Source organism: Euphorbia lathyris, chromosome 7 (genome assembly GCF_963576675.1).
Source record: "Euphorbia lathyris chromosome 7, ddEupLath1.1, whole genome shotgun sequence".
Taxonomy (NCBI): Eukaryota; Viridiplantae; Streptophyta; class Magnoliopsida; order Malpighiales; family Euphorbiaceae; genus Euphorbia; species Euphorbia lathyris.
In genome coordinates, this window is record NC_088916.1 from 86332790 (window position 1) to 86354787 (window position 21998).

Here is a 21998-nt window from a genome sequence, read left to right on the forward strand (position 1 = left end):
CGAGTAAGTCCTAGGTCAGTTTTCAAATAAAGGTCAGCTCATGGAACATATTCTATTAACTCAGTTTTAAGCGGAATATTTAACATATCAGAGAGCACTGAGTATATTGTTGTTCAATGAGTTTTATAAGACAACGTTTTATATCATACAAGTCAGTGTCAACATTTGATCCACACAGCATACATTCAACACATATTTTAAATGACAAGCATAGTTGATGTATTTGAAGATGCACTATATAAAACATAATAACTCAGCATCACCTAAGTATTTAATCAAGTTGAATAATTGATGCAAGCATAGTATTAATAAATAGTCAGCATTATACAAAAGTAGGGATACTTAAGACTTAGAAACTAGCTATCCTAACGAAGCTATTTCTTCTTATGTGTCAGTTTTCCCTTTCCCTTAAGCTGACTACTTCCAGCAGCCTCTTGCTGAGTTCTTCCTGTTTGTTCTTTCTCCCCCGTTTTGGCAGCATCGGGAGGAGGAGGATGCCTGAAGGTGCTGTTTTGAGCAGCTTCAGATATGCGAGCTGAGAAGTCCTTCAGCTTGCCGGTGCTTTCATTTATGCCATCAAAGATAGCAACACCATCGTCTAATACCTCTTGAGGCACACCAATTTCAGCAGCGCTGAGGATGCTCAGTGCGTAGGCTTGAGATTTACCCATCCAAGTAAGTGTATCAGTCAGCGCAGCATAAGCTTGATGAAACATCTTGATTAAAGATGAGTCATAGAACTGACACTGAATGTTGGAATGACGGACATGGGTGAAGATTTGATGTGTATACTGGAGAATCTCATTCTACTTCATCTGGTGAGTGTCCATCTCTGCCTTGTTGAGATTCAGAAGACGAACAGCTTCGCCGATCTGTTCTACTGAGCATTGAGAGTAGGAGGAAAGCTGATGGTTTGTCTTCTCTTGCTCAGTTTGAAGCTGGGTGAATAACTGATGAACTTCGGCAGAAGTTGCATACCCTGAGTTTGCAGCTGACAAGGCTTAAAATTGTCCCTAAAGGGAGTTGATGTGTTGAACCATGGTCAGCGGAGTTCAGCCAGCTTTGTTATGGACTCCTGCTTTGGTTGTTGGGCTTGGATATTGATCATTACACTCAGCAAGTCTTTTAGACCTCGAACCTCGTTGAGAAGTTGAGTGACTTATGGAAGCTGAGTGGACTCATTTTCGGCAGACCCAGCAGCAGTGCCTGAAGTTTGATGAAGGTCTTTGATCAAGGCCTGAGCCGAGTTAATTATCCTTCTACCAGACTCAGTGGCAGTGAGATAGTTGAATGACCTTGCATCAGGTTGACCAGTTTGAGGAGGTGTTAGGTTCAATTCAGCATTTAATGTGCCAGCAGGGTCAGTGACTGGTATTGGTGTTTCAAGTTGTACTTGTTCTATAGAATGGAGAGGTGATTGAACAACAGCATTGGATACAGGGTCAGAGTCAGGCTGAAGCTGACTTTCTGTTGAAGGCGAGATAGGTTCAATGCTGACTGGAGTAGGAATTTTCTTAGCCGGCAGAGGGCTAGGTTCAGTGGCTACATCGAGAACTTGCTCGGTGTTGGTCGGGTTTGCAGAAGAATTTAAGTCGGCTTGTTCTTGTGGAAGAGAAACAGAGGCTTGCTTTTCAGTTTGCTCTGGTAGAGTCGTAGACAATTTTCTGAAGAATTTAAGCTTGATATTTGATGGATCGGTGGTTGGTCTTTTCTGTGTTAGATAATCCATGAAGTCAAGCACTGTTGTGGTATGTGCCTTGACAAGTCTTCATCTTTTTCCCTGGGTCGTTGGAGGAGTGGGATCAGCGTGAATTGATTGAATTGAATGAGATGGGGAATTTACTCCTTGATCAGCATCATGCTGTTCAGTTTCCTCAGCTCCTTCTTCTGCAGTCAACTCAGTGTGAGTTGGCTCAGCATCTTCTTCACTCGCTGTTTCCTCGGTGTCATCCTGACCACTCTCTTCTCCTTCTTCTTCTTGCTCATCATCCTGATCTTCCTCATCTAATTCTTCTTCCAACTGTTCAATGAACTGATCATCTAGTTCAGCTTCATCTGTCTGTTGCTCAGCGGCAATGCCTTGACTCTGAGCATAGTGAGAGTCGTCGGGAACAAAGAAGCCAGCAGGAATGACATCAATTGGACTTAACTCCGAAGAGTTCTTCTGCTTCTTGCTCAAGGGTTCTTCATCAACGTTTTCCCTTTCATCTACCTCAGGCTTATCTTGCCTAGGTCTTTTCTCATCTGCCTCAGGCTCAGCTTGTGCAGTCGTTCCTTTGGACACAATCTTTAACTTCTTAGGAGCTGGAATAGCTTCCTTAGTGGTGCTTTGCACAGCTTTCCTCTTCCTGTCAGCAGGGGCCTTAGTTTTTTTTCCCTTTTTGATTATCGTCCCCTCAGCGTTTGGGTCAGTAGCACCTTTTGCTTTCTTAATTGGCTGATTAAACTTTAAAGCAAATAGGGCAGCGACAGTAATCTCTGATCCTTGGCCCTTAGTTTCCCCCGATAGGTCTACTCGGTGATCCAGGAGGATTTTGGTAATGAGTGAGCCCAGCCTTAAAGTGCCAGTGCTCCTTTAAAAACCGGCTATCAAGAATACTGGCATATTGATAGGCGTGTAAGTCAGCATATGCCATATGAAGCATTGCTCGAAGTTTGTCGCTGAGCTGGTGCAATTTATCTTTGGGAAGATATAATTGGCCAGCAAGTAGTGCGCCATCTTTTGGTGTTGCCCCATTGAAGTGCTGGAGATTTCACCAGCATGGCCAGTAGGTTTACAGAACGTAGTGGAGTACCCAGTGTCGTCCTGATCTCCAGACTTTCTAAGAATGGCTCCTTCATTCTTAAGCTTTAGAAGGTTGGCTAAGTAGGTGGGATTTATGAAGATGGTTTTGTCCTTCACCTTGGTGACTAAATAGTCCTGGTTATCATCAGCAACACGAAGGTTGTGGTAGAATTCCCTTACCAAGTTAGGGTAGGTATTGTAGCTTATTGAAAACAGCTCGGTCCACCCATTCTTTGAGATCCACTCACAGAATGGTTGTTCGGTTTCCACAAATTCTTTCGAGAACCACTTGAGTAGCCCATCTTATACTCCCTGACGTTCTCATAGACCTTGGTGTAGGTTCGTTGCTTAGGTTTCTTCGACTTAGAGGAATTACCTTGGTCAGTCTGGGTTTTCTTGCTCGGTGTGGTAGCTTTGGTTTGATCATGCTGGGTAGGAGGCTTAGGGTTTCTAGCGGATGGGTGACCGACATCGGAGATGTTTACAGAATCGTTCGTCATTTTCGCAGAGAAGATGTGAATGATTTGAAGTTTTTGAGAGAGAAAGTATTTATGCCAGAGAATTCTGTAGGCGTAAAGAGATAAAAATGGGGATTTGCCCATTATTTATAGAGGTGAGAGGTGGATCTTATTCAATCCATGTGTCAGTTTGTCCTTGGGATTGTCAACCGACAAGGATCCTGGCATTTATGACACATTCGGCGCATACGTCATCCTAGGTGGCTATTCGCGTGCTTTAGCATTAAGTGCAACGGTTCTTTTACTCAGTGTTAGAATTCTAATCGTTCTATATTCTGAGTAGTCACTTTTGCACAGACGGATGGTTTAAATAATTCGTTGCTCAGTTTGAGATAACTACTCAGTGTGCATATTTGCTCAGTATGTGATATTCATTTATTTAGCATTAAACACTCAGCATACATCTATTCACTCAGCAAGTAATAGCATAAATCATTCAGCATGGTAATTCACTCAGCATGAATATATATTTAGAACTGGAATTTACTGAAGAGGATTAAACATACCAATGGCTTCTCTCAGTATGCTGAACTGCTCACGAGCTAGTGGCTTCGTGAAGATATCCGCAAGCTGCTCATCCATTGGGACATAGGTCAGCTTGATCTCACCCTTGAGTACATGGTCTCTAATGAAGTGATGTCTGATGCTGACATGCTTCATCCTGCTGTGCTGGATTGGGTTCTTTGATAGATCAATTGCACTTTTGTTGTCACATTTAACTTCAATTGTCTTTGTTAGAACACCATAGTCTTCAAGCTGTTGCTTAATCCATAGGACTTGTGCAACACAGCTTCCAGCAGCAATGTACTCAGCTTCAGTGGTAGACAAGGCTACTGACGCCTGCTTCTTGTTGAACCAGGATACGAGGCAGCTTCCCAGGAAGTGGCATCCTCCAGAGGTGCTTTTTCGTTCAAGCTTGTCTCGTCCATAGTCAACGTCAGTGTATCCAACGAGTGTAAAATCATGAGTGTTGGGATACCATAACCCTGCATTCACCGAGCTTTGCAAATATCTAAGGATTCTTTTTACAGCTATGTAATGAGATTCCTTAGGGTTAGATTGATATCTAGCACAGTAACATACTGAGAACTGAATGTCCGGTCTACTTGGTGTTAAGTAAAGTAGAGAGCCTATCATACCTCGATACAATTTGCTGTCTACCGACTTACCATTCTCGTCATCACAAAGGACAGTGTCAGTGCCCATAGGAGTAGATATTGACTTGCAATTTTCAAGATCATATTTCTTCAATATCTCCTTGGCATATTTTGCTTGACTGATGAAGATGCCATTTTTTCCTTGTTTAATTTGAAGTCCAAGAAAAAAGTTGAGTTCTCCCATCATTGACATTTCAAACTCAGTCTGCATTTGCTTGCTAAATTCCTTGCACATTGACTCGTTAGTTGCACCAAAAATAAGATCTTCAACAAGCCATTACGCTGACCAAATTTCTACTCGAAGAATCTGTGTGAAAAAGCAAAGAAAATACTTACACCAATTTCCATATTACTGTGTAAAAGTCTAGAGTGATTATTCAATCATCTAAAGTGTCTTAGCAATTGTTGTTTAGGACAATCTTATTATCATTTCTAGAATTAGAAAGGAGAGGCTGAGTACTCGGTTATAGTACTCAGCAATATAATAGGAGTGAGTAGAGGTATAGAGGAAGGTACTCTTGTTATACTCAGCTTCTTGTTGTAAAAGGTTTGATGCTCTACCGTTAAAGAGCTCAGTAGAGAATTCGAAAGCTCGGAACGTGTTCCGGGGATAGGACGTAGGCTTAGAGGCCGAACCTGGATAAATCTGCTGAGTAACATCTTTCTAACCTTAAACTCCTTGATACATATATTGCTTGCTTAAACAAAATTGACCAAGTAAAGACGTCACGCTGAGTTGTGTGCATTGAGTATCTGAGTTCAGGAATAGACTCAAGTGCTATCTCCTAACTCATAGAAAGAAGCTGACTTAGTCACCAGTTGACTAAGCTAGTGTCTTAATTCACTCAGCGCGCTGTGTAATCCTTTTCAAAGAAAAAGAAGTCAGCCTTAACGTACTAAAATTTTAAATAGTTCCTATCCCCCCCTTGGAACTAACTTGTTACGTTATAAGGGACCAACAAGTGGTATCAGAGCTTAAAAGCTCACTGTGAAAGGTTTAACTACCTTGAGCTGATCCCCACTATGGCTGAAAACATCACTCGGTTTCTCCCAGGAAACCAGACAACTCAGATCTTACCTGAGGGGCTGTCCATTACTCGGCCTCCCCTATTCTTCGGGTCTAACTACACCTTCTAGAAGAATAGGATGAAAAACTTTATTCAGGCAACAAATATGAGTGCATGGCTTTCAATAGTCCAAGGCCTATTTGTTCCTATTGAAGTTGTGGCTGGCCAAACAGTTGTCAAAGCTGAGGCCAAATGGACAGAAGATGATCTCAAGAAGCTACAAAATCACACTTCGGCTATAAACATGCTTCACTGTGCACTTGATTTTGCAGAATATAACAAGATTTCAGGTTGTGAGTCAGCGCAAGAGATCTGGAAGAAGCTGGAGGTCACCTACGAAGGAACCAACAAAGTGAAGGAGTCCAAGGTGAACCAGCAGATGAGACTGTACGAGCTGTTCAAAATGAACGATGATGAAGGAATCTCTGACATGAATGCAAGGTTTACAAACATCATCAACGAGCTCAAGAGACTTGGGAAGATCTTCACTGAGGAAGAACAAGTCAAGAAGATTCTTAGGAGTCTTCCTAAAAACTGGCAAGCAAAGAAGACTGCTGTTGAGGAAGCTCAAGACTTAACCACCTACAAATATGATGAACTCATCGGCTCACTGCTGACCCATGAGATCTCAATGAAGAATTTCGAGGTGAAGGAAAAGTCTGAAGACAAGAAGCAAAAGTCTCTTGTCATGAAAGCTGACTCCACTGATGGGAGCTCAACAGACGATGAGGAGATGGCTATGTTCACCAGGAAGATGAAAAGGCTGTTCAGAAAGAATGACAAATATTCTAAGAAGCCTTACAAGAAGTTTGATAAGTATAAAGTTGAGTCCAGCGACAGCAAATACAAGAAGGACAGCTCAAAGCCCATTACATGCTTTGAATGTCATCAAACTGACCATATCAAGTCAAGTTGTCCCACGCTGAGGAAAGAAAGGAAGAACGGCAAAAAGGCAATGGTGGCAACATGGAGCGACAGTGATGAGTCTTCATCATCAGAAGCCGATGCCACTGAGTCAGCGAAGATTTGCTTCATGACTGACGAACTTGCTGAGCCGTGTGTCTCTGAGCATGCTGACCCCTCCATTGCATCTGACGATGAGGAGCAATCAAATGAGGTAATATCACTACCCCTGCTCAGAAATGAAATGGTTAATGCCCTGAGTAACCTCTACACACTTGTCAAAAAGTGTAATAAGAAAGTTAGAGCACTCAGCAGGCGATGTGACGAGGTTGAAGAGGTCAAGCTGAGTGACCTCAGATTCCTTCTTTAGGACAACTCAACTTTGCATGATAACATGGAGATCATGCATAAGTTTGTCTCTGAGGTCCAATCAGATTCTAAGAAACTGAGAAAGGACGTCACAACTATCCAGAACCAACTAAAGGTTCCAAACAAAAGAAATATTCCTCTGAATACTCAGTACCGAGGTACTAGTCAGCAGAGATGGAATCCTTAGCGGAATGTCCAGTGTGACTTCTGTGGGAAGAAAGGACACACCACAAAGGTGTGCTGGCACGCTCAGCACTGGGGTGCTGACCAGTCAGTGAGACATCCTAAACGGAAGGTCAGCTGTGACTTCTGTGGAAAGAATGGCCATACTGTCCATGTATGCCGCCATAAAATAAAATATGATGCTTTACCTGTTGAACCTAACAAGCAAGGACCCAAAAAGAATTGGGTACCTAAAAGTAACTAGTTACATTGCAGGTAAGCCTGAGGTGTGCTGAGAAGTCAAAGATGTGGTATATTGACAGTGCATGCTCGAGGCATATGACTGGTGATGAAACTCAGTTCATCACATTTGAGCGTAAACGAGGAGGAAGCGTAAGTTTTGGAGACAACAAAAAGGGTAAGATAGTAGGGTCAGGAACCATTGGAGGTAATCCTACTATTGAGTCTGTCTCCCTAGTCAGCGGACTCAAATATAACTTACTCAGCGTAGCTCAGCTATGTGACAATGGGAGAAAAGTTATATTTGATGACACTGGATGTAAAATATTAATTCGAGGGTAAAACTAATGAGTTAATTTTGACTGCCCCTCGCATTGATAATGTCTTCATGCTGAACTTAAAGAAAAAGTTTTCAAAAACTGTATGCTTAGTATCAAAGGAAGAAAATTCCTGGCTATGGCACAGGAGACTTGGTCATGTAAGCATGGACCTCCTGGCCAAATTAGCAAGAAAGCAATTGGTTGAGGGACTGCCAGAACTTAAATTTGAAAAAGATCAACTATTCCACGCTTGCCAAGCTGGAAAACAAACCAAATAATTTTTTCATAGCAAAAACATTGTCTCGACTAAGCGTCCATTAGATTTACTACACTTGGATCTCTTCGGTCCAGTCCAGCCGCTGAGTCTGGGTGGAAGAAGATTTTCCTTGGTCATTGTAAATGACTTTTCTCGGTACACTTGGATCATCTTGCTGAGTAGCAAGGATGAGACCTTTGAGACATTTTCAAATTTGGTTAGAAAACTTGAAAATGATAAAGACCTAAAATTGGCTCACATCCGAAGTGATAATGGTGGAGAATTCAAAAACCAGCAGTTTGTTGAATTCTGTGAAGCCAGCGACATTGACCATAATTTTTCTTCTCCTAGAACGCCTCAACAAAATGGGGTTGTTGAAAGGAAGAACAAAACCCTGGTTGAAATAGCCAAGACAATGCTGAGTGAGCATAGGCTTCCAAAGTACTTTTGGGGAGAAGCTGTCAACACAACGTGCTATATTCTTAATAGGGCTCTTGTTAGACCTATACTATTGGATACTTTTGAGCCTTTGGCTGTGAATGTTTTATTTTAAACACCAAAGATAGTTTAGCTAAGTTTGACTCAAAAGCTTATGAGGCTATCTTTTTAGGCTACTCAACAAACAGCAAAGCATACAGAGTTTTCAATAAACGAACTCAAGTTTTAGAAGAGTCAGTACATGTTGAGTTCGACGAAACTAGCCCTGCAGGAAGATATCAGCCGCTGACCGAGGATGATCCACACTCAGTACCCGCTGAGCAAGATACAGCCGCTGAGTCATTCCCTCAAGGGCTGACCAAAGGTAAAAGTGAACCTCAAATTGTTTTCACTCACCAGTCTACACCTGCAGAGATTGTTGAAACACAGACAGCACAAGACATCAATTTACCAAAGGAGATAAGGATACCAAGAGGACACTCAGAGAGTGCTATTCTTGATGCCGCTGAGAATACCCTGATGACAAGAAATCAACTCAGGAGATACCTCAGCAATGTAGCCTTCGTCTCAGTTCAGGAACCAAAGAACTTCGCTGAAGCTGAGCACGATGAATTTTGGATGAGCGCAATGCAAGAGGAGCTTGATCAATTCAGAAGAAATGATGTATGGGAGTTAGTGCCACATCCAATGAGTCAGAAGACCATTGGAACAAGATGGGTCTTCCACAACAAGCTGGATGAACAAGGAAACGTAGTCAGGAACAAAGCGAGGCTTGTAGCTCAGGGCTACAGTCAGCAAGAAGGTATTGACTATGGTGAGACCTTTGCCCCAATGGCAAGGCTAGAGGCTATTAGAATTTATGTGCTTATGCAAGTTATATGAACTTTAAACTATTTCAAATGGATGTTAAGAATGCATTCCTTAATGGAGTTATAAACGAGGAAGTTTATGTTAATCAGCCTCCAGGGTTTGAGGATCCTAAATTCCCAAACCACGTTTATAAACTCAAAAAGGCTATGTACGACCTCAAGCAAGCACCACGTGCTTGGTATGAGAGGCTGACCAGTTTCCTGCTGACTAGAAATTATGTCAGAGGCAAAGCTGATACAACCTTATTCATTAAGAGAAAGGGTAAAGATACCCTGCTGGCTCAAATTTATATTGATGATATTATTTTTGGTGCAACTAACGAGTCAATGTGCAAGGAATTTAGCAAGCAAATGCAGACTGAGTTTGAAATGTCAATGATGGGAGAACTCAACTTCTTTCTTGGACTTCAAATTAAACAAGAAAAAAATGGCATCTTCATCAGTCAAGCTAAATATGCCAAGGAGATATTGAAGAAATATGATCTTGAAAATTGCAAGCCAATATCTACTCCTATGGGCACTGACATTGTCCTTTGTGCTGACGAGAATGGTAAGTCGGTAGACAGCAAATTGTATCGAGGTATGATAGGCTCTCTACTTTACTTAACAGCAAGTAGACCAGACATTCAGTTCTCAGTATGTTACTGTGATAGATATCAATCTAACCCTAAGGAATCTCATTACATAGCTGTAAAAAGAATCCTTAGATATTTGCAAAGCTCAGTGAATGCAGGGTTATGGTATCCCAACACTCATGATTTTACACTCGTTGGATACACTGACGCTGACTATGGACGAGACAAGCTTGAACGAAAAAGCACCTCTAGAGGATGCCACTTCCTAGAAAGCTGCCTCGTATCCTGGTTCAGCAAGAAGCAGGCGTCAGTTGCCTTGTCTACCACTGAAGCTGAGTACATTGCTGCTGGAAGCTGTGTTGCTCAAGTCCTATGGATTAAACAACAGCTTGAAGACTATGGCGTTCTAACAGAGACAATTGAAGTTAAATGTGACAACAAAAACATGCGGGATATGCTCGGTTATTGGACATGCTATAGATGAATGTCCCACATTGCATGAAGGAACACCGTAACAGATTAATGTTGTCCTCGGATATCAGGGGCAACCTCTACATAAGTATGACCCATACTCAAATTCATATAATCTCGGATTACGTGATCATCTGAACCTCAGCTACAAGCAGCAAAATAATGTGCTTCAACCAAGCATTCCCCAACAGTATCAACAAAGACCTCAACAATATAGACATGTTCAAACAGATCCAAATTCAGGTATGATGTCAAATTCCAATGATCAGTTTGTAATGTCTAACCTGCTGAAGTTTCAGGAAGAACAAGGCAAGGTCAATGCGAATTTTCAAGCCAACTTCCAAAATTTAGAGAAGCAAATGAGTCAGATAGCGACCACTCTGAGTGCAATACAGTCCCAGAGGAAGTTACCTTCACAAACTAAGGCGAATTAGAGACATAATGTGAGTGAAATCTCGCTTCGCAGTGGAAAAGAATTAGTCTTGCCCAAGACTAAATGTACTTCTAAATCAGAATAGACTGTGTCAGAGAAATCTGCAAGCAAAAAGGAGGTATTCAAAAAAGAAACGGAAGGTTTAGCTATAGAAGGTTCAGCTGGTAAGTCATCCGAAGAGCAAGGCATGCCTTTTGTAATTAAGGTCCTTTTCCCTAGTCGTTTAGCCAAATCAATGAAAGAAAAAGAGGAGAAAGACATCTTTGAGGTATTTCGTAAGGTTGAGGTGAATATTCCATTGCTTAATGTTATTAGAAAAATCCCTCGATATGCTAAATTCCTTATAGAATTATGTGCTAACAAGATTAAAAAAATTGGGTCTGAAAAGATTACCATGGGTGAGAATGTGTCTGGTGTACTCTAAAAGAAAATGCCCCAAAAATGTAAGGATAGAGGTATGTTTGCTATTTTTTCTCAAATTGGGACTTCTAGTATTAAGAGAGCAATGTGTGATCTAGGAGCGTCAATTAATGTCATGCCTAAATCAATTTATTCATCTTTAAATGCTGGTCCTTTAGAGGAAACAGGAGTACTAATCCAACTCGCTAACCGATCTATAGTTTATCCTGAAGGTTTGTTGGAAGATGTTCTTGTGCAGGTTAATGGTTTACTTTTCCCAGCTGTTTTCTATGTCGTAGACATGGAAGATGAAGACCACTCTTCATATTCATCGGAAATCCTGTTAGGTAGACCATTCCTAACAACTGCTCGGACAAAAATCGATGTTCACAAAGGAACAATGACTATGGAGTTTGATGGTAAAATTGTTCAATTTGATGTTTATAAGGCCATGAAAATTCCTAATGAAGTGTCTTCTGTTTGTGGCATAGTTATTGAACCAATAACTCATCAAGTTTTTGAAGCATGTAGGGAAGACAAGATGCAAGTAGTTATAGAAGAAAGCTTAAATGTGAGCAGAAAAATAGAGGAGAAAGAAGTGGAGATTAGAGAAGATGTGCATGAAGTAATCCAACAGTTGGCAGCTCTGAAATCAGAACCTGAGCGTTCTAATGCTAAAACAATTTCACACACCACTCAACATCTTTTAGCTTCCCTTTTGCAGGAACCAAAATCAGAACACAGAGCCTTATGGGCAATTGAGCAGTGTAACATAAATATTGATGAAGCAGGAAAACTCAGGAAGCTGAAAGTACAAGAGCTTGAGGAACTAAGGAATGAGGCTGTGGAAATTCTGCGTTTGGAGAACGGGAAAGTGCAAAAAGTAAATGGCCATACGCCATTTTATGAGAATATCCCGATTGAAAGTGGTGAAGTTATGAAGATACAAGTTCCTGGAGACTAGCCTTAAAGCTCGATTCCGTCTATCCAATGACGTTAACTAGAGGCGCTAATGGGAGGCAACCCAGTGTTGGTCCTGCCCAGGACCATCATCTGTCATTTATATTCAGTCTTTGTTTATTTATTTATTGATTTATTCAATTCATATGGAATAACCAATTTTACCATCATCTTCTCCAAATGACTTAAATTTCTGGGTTTTGATTTTTCAGGTGTGAAGGAAAGAAAAGAATGGAGGAATAAAGGCCCAAGAGAAAGAGTTATGGAGTTAATAAAATCCCATGAGTGTTTAGCAGGCAAATTGGAAATAAGAGTGGTGAAAAAGAAAAAAAATAAGGCAATTTTAAACTAATTAATCCCTACCCTAATTGCCGAACTCCATCGTTCCACAAATTCAGAACCCTTCACCCTCACCTCGCCACCTCCACATTCTTTCTTTCATCTTCACCTTCACCTTCACCAACTCCCTCACTTGCAATTTCGACCAACTAGCCATCACTCCCTCATTCCCACTTTCCAATTTCAATTTATTTTCTACCATCACCACCTTCCACTTTCACTTCCTTCAATTTTTTATTTTTGATTTTATTAATTCTTTTCCATTCCACAAATCCCTCTCCTCTCTCAAATTCGACCAGCATCATTCCCTTTCCTTCAATTTCTCACTTCAATTTTTCCCCTTCCATTCGCACATCATCGCCGTCTTTTTCATATCGCAACCAGTGATGGTTGTGACTTCAACAGACACGACAAACCCAGCACGTGAACCACCAAACAAAGGACAGTAAGCATAATCTTTTCTTCTCCGTTTATTCATTTTTCTCATGTTTACTGCCCTTTGCCCCTAATTTTTGTGAATTCCGCACTGAGACAGTGCGAGGAGAACGTGGGGGAGGGGTTTTTACTATAGCAGTGCTTGACTTGTGATTCTGATTGTGATGATTAATGGGTTTGCTGTGCATATTGTTGAAAAGATTCTGACTGAAGAAAAAAAAAATCTAAACATAACATGAATATGTGATTAATGATTCTATAATTGTAAATAAGTCTGCAATAGTGTGGGTGTCCACCCTTTGTTTTGTCCCTAGAAATAACAATGGTAGCTCTCAGTTTGCACTTGGTTGAAAATAGGTTGCCAATTCAGTATTGAAACCCCTAAGTTTTGTTTTGAATAAAGCTGTCGATTTGAAAAGGTCAGGATTGCACAATTGTCTCAAGCATGCATATGAACCACTTGACTAATCTCACATTACATGACATACATTTTGAATGAAACAACACAATTTGACCCTAATTTTTGGAAAGTTTTTGAGCCTAAATGCGAGAACAAAAATATTACACTTTGTTCTATTCTTTCTGAGTGTTATCCAATTCTAGTTTGGGACTCTAGAACTTGTCATGTTATTCATTTCGAGACCACACTGATGTATTCAAACATTAAAAATGATAAGGGCAGTAGGTTTCTTTTCTTAGCCATTTCAAATAAAATCCCAACCCTTAGTCTTGCTCAAGACTAACAAAAATAACAGTACCAGCCCTTAGTTAGCCACATTTGAGCCTTTTCCCATTCTTGACACACCGTTGTTTTGAGTCCCTTGGCCAGGGACGTTCTAGCCATCAGAGTCTGTATATTCTTTCATTTATTTCTATGTTTAGTTGTTGGTTTGAGCAATTTCCATATTCAAATTAACCACAAGTTCATCAAAGTACGAGGATTCAACTGAATGATCCTTTATATATATGTGGTTGTGCTTCAAAGGTGTTTAAATGGACATTAGCTCGCAAACAAAAAAGCGTAGCTTCCTTGTTCTAGTATTATCTTCTTCAAGTATAAAAAAAAGGGAGCCTCAGGAAAGAAAAAAAAATATATACCAGAGGCAAAGAAAAAAAAAACAAAAAAATTCTTGTTAGTTTGTTCAATTCAATTTGTTTATAATTAATTAAGTTCATCTCATTCATTCATTCTGAAATTTGAGAACTGTAAGTAGTTTGTACATAATTGTGTTTTGGTTTTCATTTTGGCCATTTCCACTTTCATCGGTTTCCCTTTCTCATCATTTCCTTTCCAAACATTTACCCTAGCCTACGTTACACCCCGTTTTAAGTCCCTTTGATTTAGTGTCTTGAATTCGTACTAAGTGATGGAGATTTGATATATTGGCAAGCTTATGGTAATTTCATTCTAGGTTGCAACTTGAGTGATTTCTTGACGTTAATTATGCCCAAACACTTGAGTGTAATGAGTGGCTTCTATGAGGGTGTTGTTGATTTTAATTCATACCTTATGTACATGGTCAAAACTCAATTGTTAAGATTCTTCAAGTAGTTACATTGTGTGTTTAAACATGAATAATATCTTGGCTTTGAGAATTGATGGCTGATAATCTTTACATTATGAGGGGGATTGAGAAAGGTTGGTTAACACGAAATCATAAGAGTAAAGAGCTGTTGACATGATCTGATATGCTTGGGGACAAGCATTGAGTAAGTGTGGGGTATTTGATAAGTCTCCAATTCAACGTTCAAATGTCCACTTTAGTGCTAGGTTATTTAATTAATTTGGTGTTATTTTGGGTATTATTGCTTGTTTTGTTTTGATTTGCCTCCACAGGACCCAAATGATTAAAAGGAGCAGAATTGGACTTAATTGAAGAAACTTTGGACCAGAAAGGAATTTGGTGCTGAATTAAAGGAGCTGAAACGAGAATGGAGTTAGTCTTGCCCAAGACTAAGGACCTCCGAATGTGCTGACGTTCAAATTGATCAGGACCTTTTCCTACTGGAAAAAGAAGGCATAAAATCAGGGATTTGAAATTTGTAAAAGAGGTTGCTGATTTAGATAAATATTATTTGGTTACCTGACTTTTAGGAGGGGGTTTTCTCTATAAATAGAAGATGAACAAAACTTCTTTTCTTAGGTTTTTTTTCTCTTTTTGGGTTCTTAGTTAGCTTTATTTATTTTTATCGTCTTTAATGGTTATCATAGTCTAATTCATGACTATGTGTAGATAAACACTTTATTCGGCTAAGGGATTAATCAAAGGCGAACATTATTTTCTATCGTGAGATTGTTACTCTTTAATTTAGAAATCTGAATTTTTATAAGCTGTTTGCATGTTTGTTAATCTTTAAAATCAGACCATCATTGGAGGTTCAGGTGATGGTTTGGCCGGACTTTTGCTTTTTCATAACGTTAGGAAATAGAATTTGTAATCATCTGAATATATTAACAACGATTAAGCGCATGAACATGCGATTTGGTTTAAATCGGAATCGCTAAGAATTCGGTTAACTTAGATTGGGTCCTTCTAATTCCTAATGCTTTTGACGGATTAAATTCTATGCGCTAAGCTAGAACTGTCTGATTGAATAGAAGCTTATCTCTAGGTGCTCTAGAATTTGCTTTACAATTAAGGAAGGATTAGGTCGGGAATGAATAAGAAACGGCTATAACCAATCCAGATCATGTTAATTAAGATAATGTCTCACTGTCATGATCGATGGAAAATAATTGTTTGGCCTGCGGAATCTCCCTCAATCGAAATTCCAACATATAATTTTACATTCAATTTCAATTCGATTCTACAATTTTTGTTTATTCATTAATCAACAATTTCAATCCCCCTATTTACTTTTTGTTAATTGCTTGGTTATATTTGTGATTAGATCAGTATTAATCCTTTGGGTACGACCTTTACTTGCTCTTTTACAATCTGTTTTCGGCTAAATGAAGTTATAATTATCTTTCTTGGATTCGACACCCATCAGTATCCCAGTCTACACGAGGCGTGGTTGAGTCAATAAGTCTAAATCTGGTCCATGCTGAAGAAATTATCAACGGAATGGGTTAATTTTGCAGATACGCGAGGCGTACTACCTTCCACGTGGGGCGTACCTTGTGAAAACTGCAAAAATAGTGTGAATTCTTACTTGTGACTTGTGTATTTATGATTTTACCCCGAGCTTGATGTATATAAATAAGAGTCATTAGCACTCATTTCCTCATTGAGATTGTGTAGCTAAACACTACCACCTTGAGAGCTTATACATTCATTCCGTCACTCCGTCAAAGTTACGTTCGATCCGTATCCACCAAGCTCGAGAGTTCCACCTCCAAGTCCTACGAGACGGCCTTGAGTCCGGTTAGCTAGTCCTAAGGGTCGATTCTTCACTAGTACATAAACGGCCTATGGTCACGGTCGTTTACCGTCATTAGCCACAGTTGTACGACCGTGACCAAAAGAGGCGTGACAAATGCTTGGCATCTTTAGCCATGGTTGTTCGACCGTAGCCAAAGAGGCATTAGAGTCGGCTTTTACGAATAACCGACTCTAGTATCCTATGTTTTGGCCACGGTTGTTATGAAAAATCGTGGCTAAAGAGGTCTTTAGCCACGGTTGATTGTAGCAACTGACTCTAATGCTCTGATCATTAGAGTCGGTTGTTGTAACAACCAACTCCAATAATAATTAGAGTCAATTGTTCTAACAACCATGGCTGATGTCAATTATATTAGAGTCAGTTATTTCGAACAACCGACCCTAATGTTATTGTTTTTAGCAATTTTATATCAGCAGGTTCAAATTGAACCTACTCTATTTTTTTCCTACTATATTACTATAATTAACGGTAAATGAGATTTGTTACCCTCAATCGTTTACTATAATAAAAATTGATCCTGTTCAAATTGAACCTGCTCTATTTTTTTCTACTGTATTACTGTAATTAACGGTAACGAGATTTGTTACCCTCAATCGTTTACGATAATAAAAAATTGATCATGTTGTATTACTAAAATTAAATGCAAAACAATAAAAATGTACACAAATATAGCTATGATCCAAGTGCTAATGATTCGAGAAAATAATTAAATTGCAAATCCAATATACTCGAAAGTAAAACAAACCTATTGTAATCAAATTCAAATTAAGCTAAAAACAAAGGACATCAAAATTTGAAATGGATATTACAAACTCGTATGAATACACTAGCCAAGGGTGCTGGAGTGCCTCCTTTGCAGTCGGATGTGCCTCGAAGGATTAACCTCGGGCAAACTCGTCACGAAGTCGATAAATTCGACATCAGAAGTTCCCAAATGATGCTCTAATGAAGACTCCTCTGGGATTAATCATTCTAGTTGGTTCATTTCCTGGTAGAAGAATTAGTCAGGTTAGGATTCTATTATCAGCGGTAGGGAAAAAACGATGCATGTTTCAGAGTTCCGTGTTTCTTAGAGTGGAGGAAAATATGGGGAACTGACCTCATTTACATGATAGAGATCATATTCTTTTGTGAAGTACTTATGAGTTTCCTGACCTCACAACATCTCATGATCGAGAGGACCGAACATCCTGAACATCCTGACCACACGTGCAAGCATCATTACAACTGTATCATTTCAAAATAGCACCTGATAAAGACATGGATACTCAAAGTTAGAACTTTAGTGATGCTGAAGCAACCCATAAGATCATAGATGCATACAACTTTTGACTTACTTCGCTAGAGATTAGCTCGGGCCAAGATGCAGCCGAGAGACCACAAGTCAATCTTTTGATCATAAGGAAGACCAAGAATGACTTCCGAGGCTCTATAGCAACGAGATTGTACATATAGGCACAAGTTGTCCGATAGAAAGCAATTTCTTCTGAGATCAATTACTTTTATTTCACATCTTCCGTAACTCTTCATCAGAAAATTTTCAGGCTTCAGATCACAATGAATAATTCCCAAGTGAAGCAAGTAATCTAGAGCTTCCAAACACTGGCGTGCTATGACCTGCAAGAACAGTAATCATTGACAGTTACACGTGTGTGCTGTTAGTTTTACAATAGAAGTACTTACATGTTTCCTGAATGGTTTTCTTAATAAGAAAATGCAACTACAATAGTTAAATGATTTGTTTTACTAGAAAAAATTCATATACATCGAAGGCGACAATAGCAATTCTTAGAACATAAAAGGCTATACGTTCAAAGTCACCTCAAGATGAGCCAACTCGAGTAAAAGAAGATGTGTAATTAGTTGAGTCATACTAACTTGTAGCCTAATGAGTGTGAAATATGGTTCACCACCGGATTTCTTAATTAAATTTCTGAAAGTCGTATAAGTTTGCCCAAAGGAGTTCACAAACACTGAAGACATGCTCCTGCAAATTCCAAAAGGCGGCAACTAGTATACAATTCTTTGTGCATACACAATAATAGAGTATAAAGGAAGAAAAAAAGAGAAAAATGTTGTCATATTTATCATATTTGTCAGTTCATCACCGACACCGTACTTCTATTTTGTCATATTTGGAATTGGCCTTCAGGAGCATTTTCAGGTAGATCTTTATTTTCCTCGGTCCTGCAGATAAATCAGCATAAGATCAGTAAAATGGTTTTACATCAATTCACATGTATCAATTGTCCAACGAATCAGTGAAAATGTACCTGTTTTTCTTATGAATGATTCACAGATTGAAGACTTCGTATTCATCCTCCTGATTATCAAACATTAGAAGCTCATCAGAGTTTTCATTTGGAGCAGCCAGAAGCTCACCGATTTAAACATAATTTATTCCACTACATTTCCAAAGTCAGACCTCCTAATTAATTACCTAATTGACTATTTTCCCAATCCCACCCAATATCAGAGGTTTAGTGATCCCTGCACTGTTTTAGCTGTGGAGAACATTGAAGATCATTTGTGTCCATCAACAGCTCATTCACCCTCTCTCCACCATCTCTCAATTATGACAAAGTAATGTGCACATTACCAAACAATATTGTTATAAACCCAAAATACCACCATGATGTTAGGTTCACTCAAAGGTATTCCTGTGCAACTTTCTAGAACCCAAAAATCCATCAATTCCTATAAATAAAATGTAATCGACAATCAAATATGCAATGGCAAAGTAAATAAAATCAAATGATTTTCATAGATCAAAATTGTACCATAAGAACACTAGAATAGTAGTAAAGGTGAAGGATGAAAAACATATCCAGGAGGAAATTTGCTATCACTTCGGGCTTCAACACGGAGCCACCAAAGCATAACTTGCCGCTCACAGCTTTCTAAAGGCTCCACCATTGAAGGATCCTTCAAAAGAGACAGAGGAATTTCTATATTCTCATCTGCAAACAACACTACCCCATCCAGCTTCTTCTCTCTCACAACTCTGCTCCACCACAGAAACAAATCTAACCGCATCAGTTCACACTCTAATAACAAGTAAAACAGTCTAATTCCCTACTTCTCCGTAATTCAATTTAAAATTGGCCGACTTAAAATTTACTTCACTTTAACATTCAAAATACTAGACGGAGAAGCAAAAGGCCACATCTAAGCATCGAACTAATCAAGCAAAAAAGAAAAAAAGTGGTACCTCAAAGCAGCAAGCCGCATTTTGGCCTCCAATTTATGGCCTCCCTCCCAGGAATTCGACATTCTCTCTTTAAATCCAATATGGATAGTCTTGAGTGCCGATTTCGTGATGATGGACATAGTTTCGTTAGTGATGCCACCGGCTTCCACCACAATCCAAATAAGGTCGTAAAGGACAAGCAAGAGTGAGTGCATAACACCGGTCAAATGCAGCATTTGGAAAGTTCGCACATAAGTCGGTGTGATTGCGATAATAGTCTTAGGAGTCTTCACTCCAAACTGAAGCTTTTGTTCTCTCTGCACCCTCCCGATTATCTGATGCGCTCTCATAACCTCGTTGGTGTTAGGATGAGGCCACGGCCGGATCCTGATTCTATGACGGTCGACAACAACTCTAGAGCTAACTCTTCTCTCAATTACAAAGAGTGGACTGTTATCAACAAGATTTGAAGGAACACTTCGAAATTAAGAACTAATTGCATAATTAGATTATGTATCTTACTTTCAACAAGAAACCAGAAAAAATTATGTTTTGAACCTGTGAAAATTTAGTATCGTCTTCTTGAATCCCGGGATTATGCTTTCTTCTAAAATAACCAGTTGGACTATTGACACAATTTTGTGACCCTCGCTGAGTTTTTAGAAGAGTAAAAGTCTTGGAATGGTGAGACCTTGGTAGGAAGATTTTGAGATGAAGATCTTCTTAGGTCTAGGAATTAGGAAAAGAATTCAAAACACGCGAATGAGTTTTCTTAGATCTGCGAATTTGGTAAAAAGGAAAAAGGATATTAGGATCGGCTATGTAAACGGTCGAACCTAATAATGACTCATTGGAGTCGGTTGTTTACAACCGACTCCAATTATGCTTTATTAGCCACGGTCAATTACAAAACCGACGCTAATAATTCTTAATTAAACACAGAAATAAAAATGAAGGTTATTAAAGTCGGTTTTGTATATTGACCGTGGTCAATAAGACATCATTAGTGTCGGTTGTTTCAAACAACCGATTCCAATAACCTTTAACTACGATTAATAATAAAACCGTGGCTAATAAGACGTAGTTAAAAGCCATTTATGTACTAGTGCTTCTTCCTTTCTGCTTGTACTCTTCCTATGTACTATGCTTGGTTGTATTCCACTTTTATACATTCCACATTTATAATATATGATTTACGATTTCATTTCCTCTATATGTGTTGGTATTTATTGCTTACTTTGATACTTATGATTGATTATTGTGTAGGTCGCTTACAAGCTCTGAAATCTATTAGGATTCACATAGGTGTTGCCTTACCGGAGTTGACAAGCCGGAAACCGTAGGAATTGAGAAGCCACGGAACTTACGGGCCCTAGTTTCTGATCCTAAGAATTAGAGTCGCCTTAAGAGGAAATCACGACCCTAGAACCTCACAGAGTTGTTCGGTCTATAAATAATCGTCTTTGCAAGAGTAAAATATTAATCGTAATACATTTTGAGTTATTTATCATATGTTATAACTTATCATCTCCCATAGCACTTCATTAAGAGTTTGAATTACATGAGTCTGTTTCACCGTAGTTTAGGAGTAGTTTGTAGTTGTCACCCAACCCAAGCTAAAGTATTCACCGCTTAGATAACGTGTAGAACCGAGTACTTTAATACTTGTAGATATAAATCCTGTGGATTCGATACCCGGTCTTAACCGGATTATTACTTGATACGACGAGGTACACTTGCCCCTACGTAGTAGCGTCTAGTAGAGTTTGAAAGCACATAGAAAGATCATATCTATAACCATAACACTTATCATAATATTTTACCGCACTACTAGATTCTAACTATCAAGTTTTTGGCGCCGTTGCCGGGGATTTATATTTTCTTGCAATATTAGACCAAAACGTTTTATTGTTAGTCTAAGCATTCTTTTTGTATAAATTGTTTATATACAATTTTACTAACAATATTCTTTCTTGTTCATATTTTCTTTATTTACTTCTTTAGTTTATGCACACCCAATCTCGAAGTGGTACTCTCGTTCCTATTGATCTTGAAATTGAACGTACTCTTTGTAGGATCCGAAGAGAAAAGATGGCCAATTTCAACAACAAAGCCAACCAACCCGAGGCAAACCAAAGACCACCCGTCCAACCCGTGAACAACGTCCGAACTGGAGGAGGTAATGACACAAGAACAATAATGGAGATCCTTGCTCCGCATAGGCCCCAAAATCGCAATGGAATCGTTGCTCCCACCATTCCGGCCAACACCTATGAGATTAAGATGAGCATAATCTAATTGATCTAACAACTCGGTCAATTTGGAGGAGAACTTCATGAGAACCCCAATGAACATCTCGATAAATTTCTAATGTGTGTCGATACTTCTCGGTAAAATGGTGTTCCGGTTGAAGCCGTACGTCTAAAGCTTTTTCCTTTCTCTTTGACAGGTCAAGCGCTGGAATGGTTGCACTCGTTGGAGGCGGGATCAATTACATCATGGGAGAAGCTTGAGAAGGAGTTCCTTTCCTACTACTTCCCGCCATCCAAGACGGTTAAGTTGAGAAATGATATCACTTCCTTTAGGCAAATTGAATACGAGGCCCTTCACTCAGCTTGGGCTAGGTTTCGAAAGTTGCTCCGAAATTTCCCACATCATGACATCCCCAAGCACGATCTTGTAAGTACATTCTATCATGGTTTAACTCCTATAATCATGCAATCGT

General features: G+C 39.4%; 1 protein-coding gene across 1 annotated transcript; it reads right to left on the bottom strand.

The window, feature by feature from the left end:
- Window positions 1-16761: 16761 nt before the first annotated feature.
- LOC136200519 (probable beta-1,4-xylosyltransferase IRX14H) lies at window positions 16762-21628 on the bottom strand. Its single transcript, XM_065990890.1, has 8 exons — window positions 21270-21628; window positions 19295-19750; window positions 18864-19087; window positions 18357-18406; window positions 17962-18270; window positions 17421-17700; window positions 17183-17332; window positions 16762-17071 (listed from the first exon to the last, which is right to left on the bottom strand). The coding sequence occupies exons 1-3, from the start codon at window positions 21626-21628 to the stop codon at window positions 18874-18876; spliced, it is 1029 nt and encodes a 342-aa protein (XP_065846962.1). The 3' UTR covers window positions 16762-17071; window positions 17183-17332; window positions 17421-17700; window positions 17962-18270; window positions 18357-18406; window positions 18864-18873.
- Between the last annotated feature and the right edge of the window lie 370 nt (window positions 21629-21998).